At 41.3% G+C, this 24,023-nt stretch overlaps 2 protein-coding genes across 2 annotated transcripts; both read left to right on the top strand.

The window, feature by feature from the left end:
* Nucleotides 1-4,871: 4,871 nt before the first annotated feature.
* Taf7 (TATA-box binding protein associated factor 7) lies at nucleotides 4,872-6,991 on the top strand. The gene is made up of 2 exons (XM_050128043.1): nucleotides 4,872-5,123; nucleotides 5,463-6,991. The coding sequence occupies exon 2, from the start codon at nucleotides 5,524-5,526 to the stop codon at nucleotides 6,547-6,549; it is 1,026 nt and encodes a 341-aa protein (XP_049984000.1). The 5' UTR covers nucleotides 4,872-5,123; nucleotides 5,463-5,523; the 3' UTR covers nucleotides 6,550-6,991.
* A 3,694-nt stretch (nucleotides 6,992-10,685) lies between these two features.
* On the top strand, nucleotides 10,686-11,704 carry LOC126491961 (mitochondrial ornithine transporter 2-like). Its single transcript, XM_050127976.1, has one exon. The coding sequence runs from the start codon at nucleotides 10,907-10,909 to the stop codon at nucleotides 11,702-11,704; it is 798 nt and encodes a 265-aa protein (XP_049983933.1). The 5' UTR covers nucleotides 10,686-10,906.
* Nucleotides 11,705-24,023: the final 12,319 nt, after the last annotated feature.

The raw sequence follows: 24,023 nt of genomic DNA, 5'->3' as shown, positions 1-24,023 counted from the left end.
TCAAGAGCAGGCAATGCATTTCAGGACTGAAGAGAGTAGCTGTGGTAGAAACCTTTAAATGAGCCAGTTATCCCTGGCAGTTTAAATAAAGTACACCCAAATTTTGGTCAATGAGAATTTCATAAATTTATTTCAAGTTATGTTTTATGTCAAGAATATTTGAGCATTATCAAACTCATAAGAAACAAAATGAAAAGTAATATTTGGATTCTTTTTTTTTCTTTTTATATATAACCATGGTCTCACAGTTTCTATGGTTAGGTAAAGCACTGTCCAGAGGCCAGCATATTAACCTCTTATATCTAAAGAGTTGATAGAAACCTTTTCATTAGAAAAAGGGTGAATAGGTTGTGCTGGTGTGGGGCTTTGAATGAGGGTGGTTGCTGTAGGCTCATGTATTTGAATGTTTTGTTCCCAGCTGGCTGAACTCTTGGGAAGGATTAGTAGGCCTGGTCATGTTGGAGGAGGTGTGTTACTGGGGTTAATCTTTGAGGTTTCAAAAGCCCATGCCATTCTCTGTAGGTGGAGACCACAAAGGGGAATCCAACATCAATTCTCAGTTACTTTATTCCTCTTGCTTGTGGATCAGGATGTAAGCTTTCAGCTAGCACTCAAGCACCATGCCTGCCTGCTTGCTGTCCTTCTCTCTTCCATGGTTGTCATGGACTCAGCCTCAGGAAATATAAGACCCAATAAACAGTCTCTTCTGTAAGCTGACTTGGTCATGGTATCTGAGCACAACAATAGAAAAGTAACTAAGACAACTGGAAATTATAAATTAATCAGATACTATTCTCTCTTTTTTTTTTTGAGACTGGGTTTCTCTATGGCTTTGGAGCTTGTCCTGGAACTAGCTCTTGTAGAACAGGCTGGCCTCAAACTCACAGAGATCCGCCTGCCCTGTCTCTCGAGTGTTGAGATTAAAGGTGTGTGCCACCACAACCCGGCTATGTTCTTAAAACACATTCTAAGACAAAGAAATAATAATGTATCTGAGAGGGCATGGTGTTTCCTTAAAATTCACATAGAAATGGGTACAGACCACTTTAATTTCCTCTCATGATAAAGTAGGTCAGTCTACTTAAAAATATTCAAACATAAATATTCATCAAAAGAACAAATAATCCAATAAAAAATGGAGTACTGACTTAAACAGAGAACTCTCAATAGAAAAATCTAAAATGGCTGAAAGACACTTAAGAAAATTATCAACATCCTTAGTCATCAGAGAAATGCAAATCAAAAAAACTCTGAGAGTCCATCTTACACCTGTAAAAATGGCCAAGATCAAAAACACTGATGACAACTTATGCTGGAGAGGTTGTGGGGAAAAGGGAACACTCCTGCATTGCTGGTGGGAATGCAAGCTGGTACAGCCCCTTTGGATGTCAGTGTGATGATTTCTCAGAAAATTAGGAAATAACCTTCCTCAAGACCCAGTAATACCACTTTTGGGTATATATTCAAAGGATGCTCAATTGTGCCACAAGGACACATGCTCAACTATGTTCATAGCCAGAACCTGGAAACAACCTAAATGCCCCTCGACAATGAGGACAGTAAGAGAAACAAACATAGATCTAATCTACATGGGAAGTAGAAAAAGACAATATATCCTGAGTAAATTGGGAGCATTAGGGACCTTGGGAGAGGGTTGAAGAAGAGGGGAGAGACAGGGAGGGGAGCAAAGAAAAATGTAGAGCTCAATAAAAAAAATCCAAAAAAAAGGAAAAAACATTCAATCAAAATGTGTTAGATTTTAGTTCCCCACCCCGTTATTTTGTGGTTTTGAGATAGGGTTTCTCTGTGTAGCCCTGACTATCTGGAACTCAAGCTGTAAAACGGGCTGGCCTTGAATTCACAGAGGAAGGCTGCCTTTGCCTCACAAGTGTTGCTGCCTGGGAGTTTTCAGTCCCTGCACTGGATAGTTTTGTGTGTTGACTTGATATAAGCTAGAGTCATCAGAGGAAGTAGCCTCAGCTGAGGAAATGCCTCCTTGAGGTCCCGCTGTAAGGCATTTTCTCATTTGGTGATCAATGGGGGAGGGCCCAGCCCATGGTGGGTGGTGCTATCCCTGGGTTGCTAGTCCTGGATTCCATAGAAAAGTAGATTGAGCAAGCTAGAGAGAGCAAGCCAGTAAGCAGCTCCCCTCCATGGCCTTTGTATCAGCTCCTGTTTCCAGGATTCTGCCATGTTTTGAGTTCCTATCCTGACTTCCTTCATTGATGAACAGCAATAATAACGTGTATGCCCGATAAATCCTTTCTTCCCCCAACATGCTTTTTTTTTTTTTTAAATTTATTTATTATGTATACAGTGTCCCGTCTCCATGTGTGCCTGCAGGTGAGAAGGCACCAGAACTCATTGCAGATGGTTGTAAGCTACCATGTGATTGCTGGGAACTGAACTCAGGAGCTCTGGAAAAGCAGCCCGTGTTCTTAACCCCTGAGTCATCTCTCTATAGCCCTTAACTTGTTCTTTAGTCATGGTGTTTCGTCCCAGCAAGAGAAACCCTAAGACAGTCCCTTTGACAAGATATCTGACATAAACAACTTAATGGAAGAAAAGACTTATTTTGCCTCCTGGTATCAGTCACAGGCTTCCTGGCTCTATGTTTTTGGGCCTGATGAGGCACAGCCTAATGCTGGGAGAATATGAGACAGCAAAGGTGTCCAGCTCATAGTGGCCAAGATGTGAATGAAGCTAGGATAAGAGATATGTCCCCAAGGTGTGTCCCAACTGTCCTTTGTTCTCCAACTGGACCCCACCACCTATCGTGATAATTTTATATTACCCATCAGGGAATTAACACATTGATTATATCAGAATCCTCAGGATTCAATCACTCCCACAAAGCTCACTGGCAACTGAAATATGGGTGCCTGTTGGTTGGGTGACACTTGATACTCAAACAAGGCACACTGTCAGTAAACATCCCCACTTTACTATCAACACTGCACTTAACTAAAAGGCACCATGCACTAAATGGCTTTATTGAATTTTAAGGTGACATAGAATAGTTTTTATCTTGTAAAACAGTTTTATAGGATTTATGCTACATTTTCCTTAAAATAGATCAACCATTTTATTCAATCAGCAATTGTATGTTCCTCCTATTTGTATTTTTTATTTATTTTCAGACAGGACCCCATTATATAGTCCTGACTGGCTTGGAACTTGCTATGTAGATCAAGCTGCCCTCCAACTCACAGAGACTTACCTGCCTCTGCCTCAAGAGTGCTGGGATTAAAGGTGCTGACCACCAAGCCTGGCTCCTATTTTCTTGTATTAGGCACAATGAACAAGACAAAGCTTTCTACCATGAAGTCAATTAAGTATATAAAAAAATAAAGTGAATTTTGGAAATGCTGATCACAGTTAAAGAGGATTATGTTAATTTAAATATGGTAGTATTTTAGAAGACATTAATCACAATGACTTTGCAATGCCAAAGAGATCCAACTAAAAAGGGAAAATGGATATCAAGAAAAGAAGATAGTCATGTGTGATGGAGCACTTCTTTGATCCTGGTGCTCAGGAGGCAGAGGCAGGTGGACTTGGATGTGGCTGAGGCCGACCAGGGCTGAAAAAAAAAATACCAACATGGGAACCATTATTTATTTGAAAGACCTGTACCACATGCTGATGAGCACTGAACTCTCCATAGTACAAACAATTCAATGCAGAAAAACAGTAAAGAAGTGAAATAAATTCTAAAATAATTTTAAAAATTACCTGCCATTAAGAGCCAGAACATGCTGGGGACAGTGGCTGTTATCCCAGCATTTAGAAGACTGATGGGGCAGAAGAAACCCTAGAAGTTCAAGGTTCCACTTAGGTAAGGCCTCAGAGACAATGTATTAAAAAAGATAAAAGGCTTCCATATTGCATTCAATTGTAAGAAGCCCCCTGTCTTTAGCACAACTGATTCCACGATAGACATACCAACCAGTCCATAAAACTCAGCACAAAGACAGTACTATCCACCAAAATGAAAACAGAGACCTAATTCATCCATGTCCATAGTTCTGGGAGCATCTTAAAAAATGTACTAACCTTGGTTTTTGGCTTCTGTAGTTCCACTTCTGGCTAACTGATCTTGTTAACTGAAGCATGCCAACTCAGGACATAGTTTTTGTGCTTAAAAACTCACCCTATGAAAGGCTTGGGGCTACTTTGGGATTCCAAACACCCAGTGTAGACGCTGACCAGCTCCAGCTAATACAGATTTCCTATTGGCTTAAACCTATGTCCAAGCAGTCTTCTCTGGATACTCCACAATCAGACCGTTTGTGTTTCAGACGATTCTGTTCTAAATGAACCCGTGCCACCATATGGCTTTTGTTAACTTTTATATCTACCAGATATATTATCAGAAAGAAATCACTCTTGGTTCTCTAAAACACCACGAAATACAAATGAACCCAAAGGCTTAGTTTCCCCTCGTCATCTTCATAATTAACACGATTATATATTTAGCATTATAGAGTGAACAGAAATATAGTCTCACTCTGCTGGTGTTGGTACTTTACAGTTAAGTTTGTGATTAATTCCCTTGTGGAGGAGGCAGACTGGGTACGCCCGGGGATACAAAGATGCCCTTATCTCCGATAATTCTCGTTAGACTAGAAACTATCCCGCCCCACAATTCCATGAAAATGCTGTCTTAGGGGCCCAACTTATGTCTTTCTCCTCGGACTCCTTAACTTTCATTTCCAATCCAAAGCTTTTGTGAAAACACTAACTTTAAAGCCGTACAGAGCACACTCTCGCGAGAACATAACGTAAATGCGAGACTGCGCCTGTGCCTGCGCGCGCCGTGACGCTAGTACTTCCGGTGGAGCGGCGGCCACGGGCGCCCGCGTCTACTTCCGGTTAGTGATGTAGCGCGTCTTCCTTGCTTGTTTTCTGCGTAGGTGGGTGGCAGACGGAGGCGGTGAGCTCCGGAGTACCCTGCTTAGAGCGGCGGCCGGCGAGATTTCGCGCCGCGGGACCTGAGCCCTTTCGTTGGTGGCGCGCAGGTCGGTGTGCGGCGGCCGAAAGCGCGGAGAAACCGAAAGGCGGACGCGCCGCTCCCTGCCGCTTTGCTCCGTCCGCGAGAAGCTGTACCTCGCCCGCAGACTGTAAGTACCCGAGGCGAAGAGAGTTCGCTGCGTCTCGCTTTTTAAATGTTTTACTGCAGAGAGTTTATGGATTGATTGGGATTGTCTGCCAGACTTAACGTCAGTGCCTAAAGCCCCCTCCTCAAGGCGCTTAGATGCTCCACTAGGAATTGCATCAGGTAGACGAGTGAATTTAACGGGGAAAATGCCAGAGGGGGGAGGGTAGCGTGTTTAATGATAAGAATGGAGACTTTTTAAATTAAGACAAAATAGGCACTGACAGGTGCTCTACTTTGTTGCTGTTGAACTCGCTAAGAATTTAAAATTATGCTAACAACAGCCCCTTTTTAACTGTTGTAGGAGCTGAACTCTTTTAGTGCAGCAAGCGTTTGCTGGAGGAGTAACTCCCAAGGAATTAAAGATGAGTAAGAGCAAAGATGATGCGCCTCATGAACTGGAGAGCCAGTTTATCTTACGATTGCCCCCAGAATATGCCTCAACTGTGAGGAGGGCTGTGCAGTCTGGACACGTCAACCTGAAGGACAGACTGACCATTGAGTTACACCCTGACGGGCGGCATGGAATTGTCAGGGTGGATCGAGTGCCCTTGGCCGCAAAATTGGTAGATTTGCCTTGTGTTTTGGAAAGCTTGAAAACCATCGACAAAAAAACCTTTTACAAGACAGCAGATATCTGTCAGATGCTTGTATCCACAGTAGATGGTGACTTATACCCTCCTGTGGAGGAGCCGGTTGCCGCCGCTGATCCTAAAGCAAGCAAGAAAAAAGATAAGGACAAAGAGAAAAAGTTTGTTTGGAACCATGGAATCACTCTACCTCTAAAAAATGTCAGAAAGAGAAGGTTCCGGAAGACAGCAAAGAAGAAGTATATTGAGTCTCCCGATGTGGAAAAAGAAGTGAAGCGGTTGCTGAGTACCGATGCTGAAGCTGTCAGCACTCGTTGGGAGATAATTGCTGAAGATGAAACAAAGGAGACCGAAAATCAAGGCCTCGATATCTCCTCTCCAGGAATGTCTGGCCACAGGCAGGGCCATGACTCATTAGAACTCGATGAGCTTCGAGAGATATTCAATGACCTCAGCAGCAGCAGTGAAGATGAGGAAGATGTCAACATCATTGACACCGAGGAAGATCTGGAGAGGCAGCTACAAGACAAGCTCAATGAGTCAGATGAACTGCACCAAGAAAATGAAGGAACCAACCAGTTGGTTATGGGAATTCAGAAACAGATTGATAACATGAAAGGCAAGCTCCAGGAGACCCTAGACAGGGCAAAGCGCCAGGAGGATCTCATCATGAAAGTAGAAAACTTGGCTCTCAAGAACAGGTTTCAGGCTGTTCTGGATGAACTCAAACAGAAAGAAGACAGGGAGAAGGAGCATCTTAGTTCTTTGCAGGAAGAACTAGAATCACTCCTAGAGAAGTGAGAATGTTGATTTCCGTTCTTTGACTGGTCAGCTTGAGAAAATTTTTATTTTCATAATACGATCTCAGAATTATTCTCTGTAGTGTTAGGAGTTTTGTTGAATTTTGTTGGCTGTTTTTGGAAATGTTACCAAGGTTTTCATTCTTTAGGAATTATGGTTACATGGGCAGGTGTAGGTGTAAGATTAGTGAACAGTTGAACTTTAATTGTTCACCATGGGACATTATTACATTTGTCTCTTTTCCAGAAGTTTTTATTTCTATTCTGTGATGCTAAGATCAGTAAGAAGCTAGCCTATGGGCAGTGAAGTTATTTTTATTTTTTTAATGTATGTATACAGTAACTATTTTATTAGCTACCCAGCAAGTTTCCATGTATAGAAATGTAAATTTTTGCACAAGTTGTTTCTTGCACAATAAAAGCTACCAGTTTTTGCATTATAATGCTAATCTTTTTCTTCTTTTTTTTAATATTTATTTATTATGTATACAATATTCTGTCTGCGTGTATGCCTGCAGGCCAGAAGAGGGTACCAGACCTCATTACAGATGGTTGTGAGCCACCGTGTGGTAGCTGGGAATTGAACTCAGGACCTTTGGAAGAGCAGGCAATGCTCCTAACCGCTGAGCCGTCTCTCCAGCCCCTAATCTTTTTTTTTCTATGAATAGTGAGAGCTGAGATGGATGCATGGAGTTTAATGACTGACTGGTGTGGTCATGTTTTGTAGATAAAGACACATATTGTTCTTTTATGTTTTCAGGAAAAGGAATACACAGGTAAGGAAATGGAAAAATTCATCTTTGCATTCTATTAAAGGTCAGATCTACCTGGAGGTTTGAGAACACTGGGTCCAGAGCCATCTTAAACTATTGTCGTTTTTTATTAAGCACTAAAGGTTATCTGTGTAAAGTAGTGGGATCAGAAAAACAGTGGTTATCAGATAAACCATTGCACTTATTTGAATTAAGATTACATTCTTAACTATTGCTGATTTAATTGTTGTAGTTATTTAATAGGCTGATGCATGTTCATGGTATTTCATAGGTATTTCCCATTGTGAATGCCTGTATCCTGGTTTGGTATTTTAAAAATTCATATGCATAATTTTCAGTTTCTCTGAAGCATTTAATGGTTTCACAATTGAGAGGGGTATTTTTAGAAAAAAACCGACTGATAAGGAGCATAGTTAAAATTAATTTGTGTCTGATTGGTTTGTAAGTTTCCATTTGAAAATACTTGCTTCATAAAATAAAGTTCACTTAAGTTTTCTATTTGTCAGGAAACATTAGTGGTAAAGTGTAGAAAAAACAATTATTTAGACTTCAAGTCTAGAATCAAATTACTTAATACGTAAGAGGCTTCAGAAGGCAATTTCCCTCACATCTGGTCATTTATCCTGTACCAAAATGTTCTCTCACGCTCATGACCGCAGTGCAACTTAAGAAAGATTTCCTTAAATATGTTTTCCTTTTTTCTTTCTTATTTTATTTTATTTTGGGGGGACAGTATTTTTCTGTGTAGCCCTGGCTGTACTAGAACTAACTCTAGACCAGACTGGCCTCAAACTCACAGGGAATCGTCTGCCTCTGCCTCCTAAAGGATGGATTTAAAGGTATGTGCCATAGAGTATTTCTTAAGGTCAGAAACTTTTTCTTAACAAAGTGGCAGTTGAAAATTTCTAAGTATATCTAAGAATTAACCCTGGAGAAGATAGAGTATTTGGTCAGTTTTTACTAAGATCTGGATGCAGGTGATGGTCTTTGAAGGGAAGGATGCCAAATGCACATTTATTAACAGAATATCCCACTGGTCTGGTCCTGGTTCAGTTATTAGCTCAACTTGGATTCTTAAATCTACAATTTCAGTCTGATATGAAATTCAGATCTAATATATTCAGCTGTGTCCTGTAAATACTTGAAAGCAGCCCCCTGGCAAGCAAGCCAAGTACATATGTTCAAAATGGAAGTCACCCAGGCCCATTCATTGAGAACTTGCCCTTCTGTTCTACTGCCAGCTGCTGAAGCCAAAACTATGAGGCTCAACAGCTCAACGTCAAGGCATACCTGTGTTTGTATCAGATCAGTTAGTGTGATTTTTTTTTTTTTTTGAGGGGGGCATATAATTTGAGCTAAATCTGTTTGCTTCAATTTTCTTTACCTCTGAAATGGAGGTGATAGTGTTACCAGGCTCGCAGGACGATTGGTTTAGTGACTTAAATCGTATGGCAGACTGACTTAGAGCAGCGAACAGTGAACAAAGAAACGTTCCCATTCACTGGACTGGATCATAAATAGGCGTTAAACAGTCTTTGGATTAAAGAGGGATTGAAATGACAGCAGTGTGTTTACAAAGAAACACTTTTTTTTTGACTCACTGTATAGCCCACCCTGACCTTGAACTCGATTCTCCAGTCAGTCCAGTGCTGGGATTACAGGCTTAGGAAACAGCTGTTTTAATTAGGGCTTGCTTCAGAGTCAACAAAGGTTGTAAATCAAAGCTTATAATTTGGAAAGTTTGCTTCAAATATCTGCAACACCTTACTAGACCTGGATGGAGGTGGGTGGTCCTTGGATTTTCCATAGGGCAGGGAACCCTGATTGCTCTTGCTCTTCTCTTCGGGCTGACTAGGGAGGGAGACATGATTAGGGGAGGGGGAGAGAAATGGGAGGTGGTGGCAGGGAGGAGGCAGAAATCTTTAATAAATAAATTTACAAAAAAAAAAAACTGCAACAAAAGCTAACTCAGCTTATTCCTTCCTGTAGCTTTGTTGTTTCTGGGCATCTTTGTGTTAATATTAAAATATGGCATAATGAATCATTATCTGTCACAAACATTTTAAAAGAAAGACTTAGCTGAAGATTAGGATCCAAAAAAATCCTGCTTTATTGTGAAAGATTCACATTTCTCATGTGTCTTTTGGCTAAGAAGTGGGTATCACAGGTGAACATTTTGCAGGGTTTCTGGGCTCATGAACAAGTTGTGCTTTTTTTCCTTGTGTGAATGAGGTGAACAGCGGCTGAAGAGGAAATTTGTGCGCAAGCCTGTATGTATTTACTACAGGGGTCCTGTGAAATCAGCATTTAGGTATATATACACATTCGGAGATTAGAGGATTAGGAGCTGGAGAGTTGGCTCATGGTTAAGAGCCCCTAGGTCTTTCAGGGACCCAGGTTGGGTTCCCAGCACCCATGTGGTGGCTTTCAACCACTTTAAGTCCAGTTCCAGGGGATCCAACCCCCTTCTGACCTCCATGGGCGCTAGGCACTCTGTGATGCACATGCGTGCAGGCAAAACGTTCATAAAATAAACTAACCGACCAAACAAAAACCTCTACCTCTTACCATGCACAGTCTGATTTTTGATGCCTCACTGTTTTGGTTTTTGAAACAGGTTCCCTATGCTCTTTTGGACCTGGCCTTGAACTCAGAACTGCCCATCTCTACCAGGGATTAAAGCCTCACTTTTAAATATAGTCCAGGAAAGCTAAATGAAAAACTTCAGCATACAGTCTGGCCCCAGATTTGGTTTCACCCCCAAAGTAGTTTGTCTGCACGTCTCAGATTCCTGTCTCTCCTGCCCCCAGAGAAGAGAGAAGAGCATTTGGCTAGAGGTGTTTTGTGTTGTGGATTTGAGAGTAGCAGTTTCCAAGTATTTCATCTCTCTTACGTATTCATTTTTGGGGCAGATTGTGCAGTGTCCCTGACTGACTTCAACCTCCCAAAGCCTGCCTCCGCTTCCTGAATGCTGGAGTTAAAAGGCAAGACACCCCACTCATGGCCTGTCTTCTGTATCATAAAACCTTTTCCTTAGGTTGTGCCCTTTAAATCCAGACTAGATTAACTGAGAGCACCCACTGGTGTCATTTTGTGTGGTAAGAAAACAGAAATCTGGCCGCCAAAGGGGGAAGCATTCTTCCATCCTCAGCTTTCTGTGGTACTACTGAGGATGTAACAGCCGCGGTCCACCCAGCTAGGCACATGCTCTACCACTGACCTACACCCCCAGCTCCAGTAAAGCCTTTCCTTGTACGTATGTATTTATGGCCCCTGCTGCCCACGGGGACAGTGGGGCACTCGTGCATGCGCGTGGAGGGGGGTTATTCCCAAGCGGCTGGGGAGTGCGGCGGCCCGAGACTTTGGGTTGAGCGGCCTTGGCTGGGAGACAGAGACACAGGGCCCACAGCACAGCGGCCGGCCGTGGTATCCCACGGAAACTTGCCTACCGACAACACCCATGAGGGGGTGGACGAACATGAAGTCCACCCTGCCGTCCAAGCCACCATAGACCTCACCGCGGGTGCCGTTGGGGGCGCAGCGTGTGTGCTGACTGGGCAGCCCTTTGACACCATAAAAGTGAAGATGCAGACATTCCCAAACCTGTACAAGGGCCTCACCGACTGCTTCCTGAAGACCTATCACCAAGTAGGCTTCCCGGGCTTATACAGGGGAACCAGTCCTGCACTGCTAGCCTATGTCGCCCAGAGCTCTGTACTATTCATGTGCTATGGCTTCTGCCAACAGTTTGTTAGGAAAGTGGCCAGAGTAGACCAGAACGCAGAGCTGAATGACTTTCAGACTGCCACTGCTGGGTCGCTGGCCTCTGCATTCGCTGCACTGGCCCTCTGTCCCACTGAGCTCGTGAAGTGCCGGCTGCAGACCATGTATGAAATGAAGATGTCAGGGAAGATAGCGCAAAGTCACGACACAATTTGGTCCATGGTTAGGAGTATCTTCATGAAGGAAGGTCTCTTTGGCTTCTATCGTGGACTCCCCACTACTCTAGCTCAGGAGATACCTGGCTATTTCTTCTTCTTTGGGGGATATGAACTTGGTCGGTCATTTTTTGCGTCAGGGAGACCGAAGGATGAACTAGGCCCTGTCCCTTTGATGTTAAGTGGAGGCTTTGCTGGGATCTGCCTCTGGCTTATTATATTCCCAGTGGACTGTATTAAATCCAGAATCCAGGTTCTTTCTATGTCTGGGCAGCCAGCAGGATTGATCCGAACCTTTGTTACTGTTGTGAGGAATGAAGGAATATTAGCCTTGTATTCTGGAATGAAGGCCACTATGATTCGAGCCATCCCTTCTAATGCTGCTCTGTTTTTGGCCTATGAGTATAGCAGGAAGGTGATGATGAGCATGGTGGAAGAAAACTGAAGTGTCCTGGTGAACCCTTCTCTGAGAACTTGAGTGTGAGGACCGCAGCTCTAGATATCAAAGAGTTCAAGACCAACATGGAGTTATCTTTGACTGGGAATTTCGGGTTTGTCTTCCCTTCCTCCAAATCTCAAACTTTGTGGAGAAATCTTTATATCATATGTTTTTTTTTTTTTCTCTCACAATCATACTGAAATAGAAAAATCACTGCTTTTGCTGGTTGTGGAATCTACAGGGTGAACCCCATGACCCTATGTACTTAATCTTAAAGGTTATCAGGGCCGCTTCATAAACCTGTGTATGCATCTTGAATGGTTATGTGTTATGAGTGATTAGTCTCACGTATCATCAAAACATCTAGAGTTGATCATGTTTCATGGATATAGGTATTGCCTAATCCACTCAAGATGTGGGTTGTAGTTTAAAGTCTGTTTAATGTGCACAATACTAGGCTGTTAAAGTTTTTAAAGACTTTGTGTGACAACCAAAACATTCATGTTGATTTCCAAGAAGAGAATGTACCTGTGTAACAACAGCCTGGCTTCCACATTCTTGAGTAAAATTTCCAAGTAGGCATCCTAGGTTTTCTGCTCTATTCTCAAATAGTGTGGTTCATTTTCAAAGGATAGTTATATTTACACTGCAATAGTATTGTTAGGTGGGGCCTTGTATACCAGGCCCTTGAGAAGTGATGCGGCCTTTACCTGCACTCATTTCCTTTCTCCTCTTCCAAAGAAGCCAGGCTTTAGACTGAGGAAAGAGATAAAGGCATGGGGCTGTGATACTGTGCTTTGGTGATCCATGCAGACCAACAGTTCTCAACCTATGGGTCACTTTACCCTGTGTGTGTGTGTGTGTGGGGGGCTAACAACTCTTTCACAGGGGTTGCATATCAGATATTTGCATTGCAATTCATCATAGTAGCAAAATTACAGTTAGGAAGTAGCAGCAAAAATAATTTTATGGTTGGGCTCACTATGACATGAGGAACTGTATTAAAGGGTTACAGCATTAGGAAGGTTGATAACCACTGATATAGATGAAGAGTGTTCTAATTTGCTTCCAGTCTCCGGGTCCTGGCCTGGGGAGGAGTTCACAGTGTTGTGCTGGCTCACTGAGGGGCTGTTGATTCACTATAGGTCACTCACGGGTCTCTGTACCATTATCCATTCTTCCAGGAAACAGGACAGAAGCCAAGTAAAGGTTTTGTTCTGTTTGGCGTCAGAGACCCACTGGTGATGCTATCTCCTAGGCAGGGCTAGTGTGCCCTTTGTGCTGTCGGTTCCGCAGTGGATGACGTGAAAGGAGGTGACTCACTCTTGAAGGTCACCTGGGATCCATAGCTGCTGTAATTGCAGCGTCACAGCTTTCTCAGTTTGGTGGTGGTGGTCAGTGAACTTCAGTGACTGGATGCCACAATATAACAGTGAACCATAAGAGAAGCAATTTTACTAAACTACACACGTGCATTTAATTTCAGGCACAAGAAAACCCCCAAATATATCAAAATAAGATGAAAGCCTCCCCCCCCCCCCCCCCCCCCCCCCCCCNCCCCCCCCCGCCCAATCATGATTCAGCTTACCCCAATAGACTTGGAATTAAGCAGCATTCATGGGCCATTTGATTTTGGAAAGTCATTTTTTTGTGTGTGTGTGGTTTTGGTTTTTTGAGACAGGATTTCTCTGTGTAGCCCTGGCTGTCCTGGAACTTACTTGTGGACCAGGCTATTCTCAAACTCAGAGATCTGCCTGCCTCTGTCCCTCAGTGTCAGGATTAAAGTCTGCTTAATTTGCATGGAACTAGACAAATTTCCTGCCAATCAAAAGGAAGAAGGATGGGTGATGTGACCAGGTGACACAGAAAAAGATAAAATACCACAACCTGTGGAGAGGTCTCTCCACAGACACTCCTCTCGTATCTGTGAAAGCAAGTATTTAATCTAATAAAGGCTATTCTCTTGAGCCTGGCTTGTTGCAATGCCAGTGAGAACATAAGAACTAAAGAGACTTTTGCAATGGGACTCAGATCTGCTGGAATCATGAGGTGTTGTGCGATAATCTTTTTGTATGCTGTGAAGCTCTGTCTTTCCAAGATGCCCTCTGACTGCTTTAAGAAAGACCTGGGTGGCCAGTAGCTAGGAAGGAAGAGGTTAGGTGGGGCAGAGAGAGAAGGAAAGGAGGAAAATCTAAGCGTGAGAGTGACACCAGAGGACACAGAGTACAAAACAGGAGGTACAAGATGGAAAAAAGGTAAGAAGCCATGGGACAAAATGTAGGTTAATATGAATGGGTTAATTTAAGTATAAGAGCTAGTGGGACAAGCCTAAGCTAGAGGGCGAGCTCTCATAAGTCTCCGTGCCATTTGTTTTGTGAGCTGGTGACACAAAGAGAAACCTGTTTACAGTAAGGAAACACTGTCCTCCTCTCCCATGAGTGGAGGCTGACTCTTGACCTCCTCAGATGCCACTCTGCTTTGCATTATTGGGAAAATATATCTTGCTTTTCCTTTCCTTATTTCCCCTACTTTCCCTAGGGTGCTTCCCTTCAGGATGAAAGCACCAAGCACTTTACAGGCACCGCAGTGTAAACTCCCTTCCTTCCTGGGCCAAGGACATGACGACCAAGGGGAAGGGAGTTTGACAGCTTTCAATCTAAAGAACCATCTCCTGACTTTAACAACTTTTCTCCATTCGCTCTTCCTTTTTTCACTTTCTATAATTTTTTCAGTCTCCCTTTCATTTCCGAGAGAAGTTTGGATCTAAAATGTAACAGGAACAACATCTCTACCATCTGTGCTATTCCTCAATGCCTGTGGGTACTTCCCACTTCACATTTTCTTCCTTGTCGGCTCTAGAATGGACCCCCAGATGCCAATGCCCAGAATGTTCTCTTTCTCATTTTCTCTGTCTCTCCCATTATTTGACTATTTCATATAGGTGATTTTCATACACACACACACACACACACACACACACACACACGACAGCTCCTACTGTATTAGGTTTCTATACCCCTCAAATGGCCCTGAATTTTAGCTGTCTCTCCCAATATTTCCTCCTTCATCCTCCTTTCCTCTTCCCTTCCTCACTTGACGCTTCTGTTCCAGTCCCAAACCCACCCCTAACTATTCAATTTCCCTTTTCTAACAAGATCTAGACCCTTACTCTCCACCTACATTCTGTGGTTCTAAGGATTGTAGGTTGGTTATCATTGACTTACCAGCAATTACCCAGAAACAAGCAAGCACATACCATATTTGTCTTTCTGGGTCTGGGATACCTTATTCAGGATGAAAGTTTTTCTAGTTCCATCCATATACCTGTGAATTTCATGATCTCATTCTTTTTTAATGGCCGAGTATTGCTCCATTGTGTAAATATACCACACTTTCTTTATGCATTCTTCTGTTGAAGGACATCTAGGTTGTTTCTTATTTCAGGCTATTATGAATAGAGCAGCAATGAACATTGTGCTCTTGCAAATGAATGCAAGTACCTCTTTCAAAATGTATACAAGAAAACATCAAGAATACCACCAGTTGGCAAGCAGGTGAGAGACCTGCCTCCAGGCTACACGACCACCCTTGCTACCCACTGGTCTCTCTCCATCCAAGACCCACTCTGTTGCCCAACCTGAACATCCTGCCCATGGCCAGCCTTCCCTTGAAATCCCAGTAGACTACACAGGCTCGAAGAACAAGTGAGTGACTGGCCTCACAGCTGAACTGTCCCTAAGTCCAGACACATCCTATGCCCTTTCCCCTCCCATCCCGGCACCAGCAAGGCAGCTGGTGGAACTCCACTTCCCCGATGTAGCTCCCCCCTTCCCCCCATGCCAACCAGCCAGAAAGCACTTGTGCCGCTGACCACCCCAGCTGGGTATGGGGTTCTGTGGGACATGGTTTCTCGAAGACCAGGTGGGTAAGGATTTGGCAGTGACAAACAAACACAGAGGCAGTTTGAATCTGAGTGCATTTTGCAGCTCTCATACAAGGGGTTTTATACAAGAAGAACAAGTATTACAATTCTTAAAAGATGTGTTCGGTGAAGCAGTTATAAAGAACAATTATCATAATCACCTGTGACAAAATCAATCAGGTATTACATTTCCTAGATGGTGGGTTTAAAGAATCAATTACAAACGGAACAAATACCATCATAATCACTAAACAGAACAAAATACAAAAAAATCACTTATAGTTAATGGATGACTCTAGGTCCAGATCAAGTTAATAAATTTTATGTGTAATCCTTATCTAACATATAGCATTTTGTCTTATTAAAAATCCTCAAAGTTCAATTTAAAACTATGCTTAAACAATGCTTTCTACACCACAATGTCAGAGCCAACCTCATCGACACACGCACAGCCATACAAGTTCATTTACTGTTGGGAGGATATTTTATCAAAGTATTATTTTGTAATTATGTAAATGATTATGAAGCAAAATATTGAATCTCTTAGAGAAGAGGTCGTGGCCAGTAACCCCATTTCAAGGGGTGGCTTCTTCTCGGCCCAGGCTATCAGGAACATCTCGTAAATATTAAGAGGAAATAGAAGCAGACAGACTGCCATGAGAACTACGGCTCAATAACTCCTCTCTGGCTAGAGAGTTCCACAACAGGTTCCAGGAGACCTCCTCCCTTCAGAGTCAAAAGCTCCAGTCTGTGGAACTTGTCACCCAGAATCTCCTGGGGTTGGTGTGGCACACTTGAGAGACCTGCCTCCAGGCTGCAACATCGATCCTCACCCACCCACTGGACTCTGCCCCTCCAAGAACCTCTCCTCTACCCAACCACACATACCTTAACATCCATCCGCCCTGTGGCCTGCACTCCCCTGCAACTACAGCAGACTACATAGGCACAAGCACAAACCATACCAGTTGGAAGAACAGACTACAAAGGCACAAGCACAACCCACCCTAGTTGGAAGAACAGAGGAGTAAACACCAGTGTAAGAACATATTCAATAGATGGGTGGTGGTGTTCCACATCTTTAATCCCAGCACTTGGGAGGCAGATAGAGGCGGATCTCAGTGAGTTCAAGGCCAGCCTGGTCTACAGAGGGGGATCCAGGACAGGAAACAAACTACAGAGAAACCTTGTTTCTAACCCCCCCCCAAAAAAAGAAAATGAAAGAAAGAATACATCCAACAACTGAAAGAACAAGATGGCACCACCAGAACCCAGTGATCTTACAATGGCAAGACCTGAACATTCCTATGCAGTTGCATGAAAATGAGAAAATGACTTTAAAATAACTTTATGAAGATCATAGAGGCCCTTAAAGAGGAAATGAAAAGTTCTCTTAAAGAAATTGAGGAAAAGACAAACAAAAAAATTGGAAGAAATCAGTAAATTCCATAAAGAAAGCCAAGTTAAAAAAAACAATCAAACAGGTGAAGGAAATGGTTTAAGACTTGAAAATTAAAATAGAAACAATAAAGAAAACACAAATAGATTCATCAAAGAAAATGTTAAATCCTATAAATTCCTAACACAAAACATCTAGGAAATCTGGAACTTATGAAAAGACCAAATCTACGAATAATAGGGATAGAAAAAGGAAAACAATCCCAGCTCGAAGGCACAGAAAACACATTCAACAAAATCATAGGAGAAGACTTTCCCAACCTAAAGAAGGACATTATAAAGGTATAAGAAGCTTATAGAACACCATATAGGCCTCTAGACTTCAGGGGAACTCTGAAACCCAGACTGCAACTAACTGCACAGAGAGGACCAAGAGGTGAGTGACTCCCCCACCTGCTTCAGCTTCTCTAGCCAGCCAGCAGTCAGGTTTCCTGCAGGTAGTCTGCTCCAACATCCCCACCCCATCAACCTGACCCTGTAAGCTACAGGTCCCACTCAGCTGCCCCAAACACTCCTATCCCCCACAACCTCAGAGGAACTCTGAAACATAGGCTGCAACTACAGAGAGAGGACTAAGGGGTGAGTAACCACCTACTCAATGGGGCACCACACTCTCTAGGCTCTCCATACCGGGACAAAACCTTGGGCTCCTCCCCCACCTGCCTCAGTTTCTGTAGCCAGCCAGCAGGCAAGCCTCCTGCAAGTAGGTTACTCCAACACCCTACCCCACCTATTGGACCCTGTAGGCTACAAGTCCCATTTCACCCCAAACCCTCCTATCCCCTGTTACCTCAGAGGAACTCTGAAGCACAGGCTGTAACTACACAGAGTGGACCAAGAGAGGAACTCTGAAGCACATGCTGTGACTAGAGAGTGCACCAAGAGAGCAGACCAAGAGAGTGGACCAAGAGAGGGCCAAGAGAGACCTCAGTGACTCCCCAAGACACAGACAGTGACAGTACAGAGCAGACCAAGAACAGTTCCCAAAGACACAGGCAGCCATTGCAAAGATTGGACCAAGAGGCAAAGACAGTGTAGGCATCAATTGGAAGACGAGATGGGTAGGTGCCAATGCATGAATTCATTCAACAACCTAAAAAGCAATATGGTAACACTAGAACCCAGTGGTCATACAACTGGAAGACTTGATCATCCTAACCCAAAAGGAGCAGAAGAAAATTATTTTAAACATAGTTTTATAAAGATGATGGTGACTTTTAAAGAGGAAATGAAAAATTCCATTAAAGAAATGGAAGAAAAGACAAACAAAAAATCGGAAGAAATCAATAAATCTCCTAAAGAAACCCAAGAAAAAGCAATCAAACAGGTGAAGCAAAAAGTTCAAGACTTGAAGTCTGAAATAGAGGAAATAAAGAAAACAGAAACCAAGGAAATTCTAGATATGGAAAATCTGGGTAAATGAATGGGAACTACAGAGGCAAGCATAACTAATAGAATACAAGAGATAGAAGAGAATCTCAGGTGTTAAAGATATTGTAGAGGAAATAGATTCATCAGTCAAAGAGAACGTTAAGTCCAACAAATTCTTAACACAAAACATCCAGGAAATCTGGGACACCATGAAAAGACCAAATCTAAGAATAGGGATAGAAGAAGGTGAAGAACTTCAGCTCAAAGGCACAGAAAATATATGCAACAAAATCATAGAAGAAAACTTTACCAACCTAAAGAAGGATGTTCCTATGAAGGTATAAGAATCTTACAGAACACTAACTATACTAGATCAAGAAAAAAAAACCCAAACCAAAAACGTGCCCTTGCCATATAATAATCAAAATGCAAAACATACAGAATAAAGAAAAAGTATTAAGAGCTGCAAAGGAAAAAGGTCAAGTAACATATACCCCTACCAGAATTACACCTGACTTCTTAAAGGAAATCATGAAAGTCAGAAGGTCCTGGACAGATGTGCTGCAGACACTAAGAGACCACAAATGCAAGTCCAGACTCCTATACCCAGCAAAGTTTTCAATCACTATCAATGGAGAAGACAAGATATTCCATAACAAAACCAGATTTAAACAAAAACTTATCCACAAATCCAGTCATACAGAAAGTACTGGAAGAAAAACTTTAACCCAAGGAAGCTAACTGCACCCACAAAACACAGGCAACAGATAACCTCACACCAGCAAACCCCCAAAAAAGGGAAGCAAGCAAACACGACTACAGAAAAATAATAGGAATTAACAGTCACTGGCCATTAACATCTCTTATTTTCAATGGCCTCAATTCACCTATAAAAAAGCATAGGCTAAGAGAATGGATATGGAAGTAGGATCCATCCTTCTGCTGTCTACAAGAAACACACCTAAACCTCAAAGAAAGACATTAACTCAGAGTAAAGTGTTGGGAAAAGATTTTCCAATCAAATGGATCTAAGAAACAAGTGGGTGTAGCTATCCTAATATCTAACAAAATAGACTTAAAAATAAAATAAATCAGAAAAGATGGAGAAGGACACTTTATACTAATCACAGGAACAATTAAATGAAGTCTCAATCCTGAACATCTATGCCCCAAATACAAGAGAAGTCACATATGTAAAAGAAACATTACTGAAGCTTAAATCGCACATCAAACCCCATACACTAATAGTAGGAGACTTCAACACCCCACTCTGGCCAATAGAAAGGTCAACAAGATGGAAGCTTAACAAGAAATAAGAGAACAAACATATGTCATGACTTAAATGGACGTAACCAACATCTACAGAGCATTCCACCCAAACACAAAAGAATATACCTTCTTCTCAGTACCTCATGAAACTGTCTCTAAAACTGACTACATACTCGGTGACAAAACAAACCTCAACAGATACAAAAAAAAATAGGAATAACCACCAGTATCTTATCAGATCACCATGATTTAAAGTTAGAATTTAACAATAACACTAATTGCAGAAAGTCTACAAACTCATGGAAATTGTGCAGTGTTCAATTGAACCACCCCTGGGTCAAGGAAGAAATAAAGAAATTAGAGACTTCCTAGAATTCATGAAAATGAAGGCACAATGTACCCAAACCTATGGGACACTGTGAAAGCAGTGCTAAGAGGAGAGTTCATAGCACTAAATGCGTACATAGATAAAGCAGAGAAATCTCACACAGCGACATAACAACACACCTGAAATCTCTAGAACAAAAAGAGACTCATCCAGGAAGAGTAGATGACAGGAAATAATCAAATTGAGGGATAAAATCAATAAAATAGAAATTAAAAAATACAAAGAATCAATGAATCAAAGAGCATGGGTCAGTGTCAATTATGGCATGAGCATTAGAATCTTGACATTGCAGTTGTCTGTCACCCTGACGACTAAAGAATCCTCAGATTTCAGTAGTTAATCTGCTAACTGTTGTAGCCATCTTTGGTGTTTAGTACCAAGGAACACAAAAAGAATTTCAAGTCTACTGAAAGGCTTCCCATTTCAGACTCCACGGTGAAGGTATGTTTTAAAAATTAGTTTTGATTCTTGTGATAGAGGGATGGTATCAGGATGTGTTCTGTTTTGATTCCTTTAGATCATGTGAAATAATTCTTAGCTCAGCAATGGCCTCAAGAAATGCTGTTTACGTTAGCAACCATCAGTGACAGTGCCCTAAAGAAATAAGGATATAGTGTCAGAAGAGGTACACAGGATTACACAGGATAATGGTGTCTGTAAACTGAGTTACACAGGATAATGGTGTCTGTAAACTGTCTATGTGTTGCTTTCATTGGTTAATAAAGAAACTGCCTTTAGAAAGGGCAGGGAAGACAGAACTGAATTCTGGGAGGATAAGAGCAGAGTTAGGAAGAAGCCATGGAGCTGCAGGAAACAGATGCTGGGAATTTTACCTGGTAAGCCACTGCCACGTGGCAATACACAGATTAATAGAAATGGGTTAAATTAATATAACAGTTATCCAATAAGAAGCTAGAGCTAATGGGCCAAGCAGTGATTTAATTAATATAGTTTCTGTGCAGTTATTTCAAGGCTGAGCTAGCCAGGCAGCCAGGACAAACAAGTGGGTCTTCCTCCTACAGTAGATGTAGAAAAATGCCTGTCTAAGTTATGAGAGAGAGAGAGAGAGAGAGAGAGAGAGAGAGAGAGAGAGAGAGAGAGAGAGAGAGAGAGAGAGAGATTTTTCTCTGGCCCATCTAGTGGTTTTACACACTATGACCACAAAGTTTTATTGGAAACTGTTCAGAATTAAACCCCAAATAAAAAATTAATAACCCCTTGTATCTTATTGGATCACCATGGGTTTAAATTAGAATTCAACAATAACACAAACTAAAGAAAGTCTACAAAGTCATGAAAACAGAAAAACTCTCAACTGAATCACCACTGGGTCAAGGAAGAAATGAAATTAAAGACTTCCCATAATTAAATGAAAATGATTCCATGGCATACCCAAACTTATGGGACACTATGAAAGCAGTGCTAAGAGGAGAGTTCATAGCACTAAATGCGTACATAAAGAATCTGGAAAAAATATCACACTAGTAACACAAAGAGATCAATACAAAAAATCTTTGGTTACTTGAGAAAATCATCTAGATAGACAAACCTTTACCCAGACTAACCAAAAGGTATAGAGAGAATATACAAATTTAAAAAAAATCATAAATGAAAAGTTGGACATAATAACAGACACTGAGGAAATCCAGAGAATCATTAGATTATACTTCAAAAATCTATACTTCACAAAATTGGAAAATCTAAAATAAATGGACAATTTTCTTGATAGGTACCACATATCAAAATTAAATCAAGACCAAACAAACAATTTAAATAGACCTATAACCCCTAAGGAAATAGAAACTGTCATTAAAAGTCTCCCATCCCAAAAAAGTCCAGGGCCAGATGGTTTCAGCCCAGAATTCTATCGAAATTTCAAGGAAGAACTAATACTAATACCCGTCAAAAGATTCCACACAATAGAAAAAAGAAGGAACACTGCTACTTTTTTTTAATGAGGCCACAGTTACCCTGATACCCAAACCACACAGTGATGCAACAAAGAAAGAGAATTAGAGACTAATCTCTCTCATAAACATTGATGCAAAAATACTGTCAAACTGAATCCAAGAACACATCAAAAAACCATCTACCATGATCAAGTAGACTTTTTCCCAGAGATGCAGGAATGGTTCAATATACAAAAATCTGCCAATGTGATCCACCATATAACCAAACCATATCATTATATGCTGAAAAAGCCTTTGAGAAAATCCAACATCCCTTCATGATAAAGGTTCTGGAGAGATCAGGAATACAAGGAACATACCTAAACATAATAAAAGCAATATACATCAAGCTAACAGCCACCATCAAAATTAAATGGAGAGAAACTCATAGTGATTCCACTAAAATCAGGAGTAAGACATGGCTAACCACTCTCTCCATATCTATTCAATACAGTACTTAAAGTTCTAGCTAGAGCAATAAGACAAGAAAAGGAAAACAAGGGGACCCAAGTTGGAAAGGAAGAGGTCAAAGTCCTGCTATTTGCAGATGATATTGTAGTATACATACATGACCCCCAAAATTCTATGAGAGAACTCCTACAACTGATAAATACCTTCAGTAATGTGGCAGGATACAATAACTAAAAAAGGAGCCTTCCTATATACAAATGATAAATGGGGTGAGAAAGAAATCAGAGAAAACACTCCTTACAATAACCACAAATAATATAAAATATCTTGGGGTAACTCTAACCAAACAAATGAATGGCCTGTATGACAAGAAATTTAGTCTTTGAAGAAAGAAATTGGAAAAGATATCAGAAAATGAAAAGACCTATGCTCATGGATCAGTAGTATTAACAGAGTAAAAATGGCAGCTTACAAAAAGCAATCTACAGATTTAATACAATCCCCATCAAAATCCCAACACAATTCTTTACAGACTTCGAAAGAACAACACTCAACTTCATATCTAAAAACAAAAAAACCAGAATAACTAAAACAATTCTGTATAATAATGGAATATCTGGAGGTATCACTATCCCTGATTTAAAGGTCTACTACAGAGCTATAGTAATAAAAATAGCATGGTATTGGCAAAAAAACAGACAGGTGGATCAATGGAATCAAATTGAAGATCAGACATAAATATACATACCTTTGAACACCTGATTTTTTTTGACAAAGAAGTCAAAATTATACAGAAGAAAAGAAAGTATCTTTAACAACTGGTGCTGGCACAACTGGATGTTTGCATGTAGAAGAATGCAAATAGATACATGGCTAAAACTGCACAAAACTCACATCCAAGTGAATCAAAGACTTCAACATAAATCCAGTTACAATGAACCTGATAGAAGAGAAAATGGGAAATAATCTTGAACATATTGACACAGTAAATAGCTTCCTGAATAGAACATTGATACCACAGGCACTAAGATTGACAATTAATAAAAGGGACCTCATGAAACTGAAAAGCTTCTGTAAGGCAAAGGACACTGTCAATAAGACAAAAAGGTAACCTACTGAAAGAGAAAAGATCTTCGCCAACCCCACATCTGAAAAAGGGTTGATCTCCAAAATAAAGAACTCAAGAAACTAGACATCAAAATACCATATAATTCAATTAAAAATGGGGTACAGATTAAAAAAAAAGAATTCTCAACAAAAGAATCTTAAATGTCCAAGAAATACTTTAAAGAATTGTTCAACAAATCAAAACGACTCTGAGATTCTATCTTACACATCTCAGAATGGTTAAGATCAAAAATACTAATGACAGCCCATGTTGTAAAGATGTGGATTAAGTGGAACACTCCTCCACTGCTGGTGAGAATGCAAAGTTGTACAGCAACTTTGGAAATCAGCATGGTGTTTTCTCAGAAAATTGGAAACCAATCTACCTCAAGTCCCAGCTATACCAATTTTGGGCATATACCCAAAGGATGCTCAAACATACCACAAGGA

Source organism: Alexandromys fortis, unplaced genomic scaffold (assembly GCF_014885135.2).
Source record: "Alexandromys fortis isolate MF-2015 unplaced genomic scaffold, M_Fortis_MF-2015_v1.1 scaffold_283, whole genome shotgun sequence".
In the NCBI taxonomy this organism is placed as follows: Eukaryota; Metazoa; Chordata; class Mammalia; order Rodentia; family Cricetidae; genus Alexandromys; species Alexandromys fortis.
The sequence above is the reverse complement of the archived record's forward strand: the minus strand, read 5'-3'. Positions and strand labels throughout refer to the sequence as shown.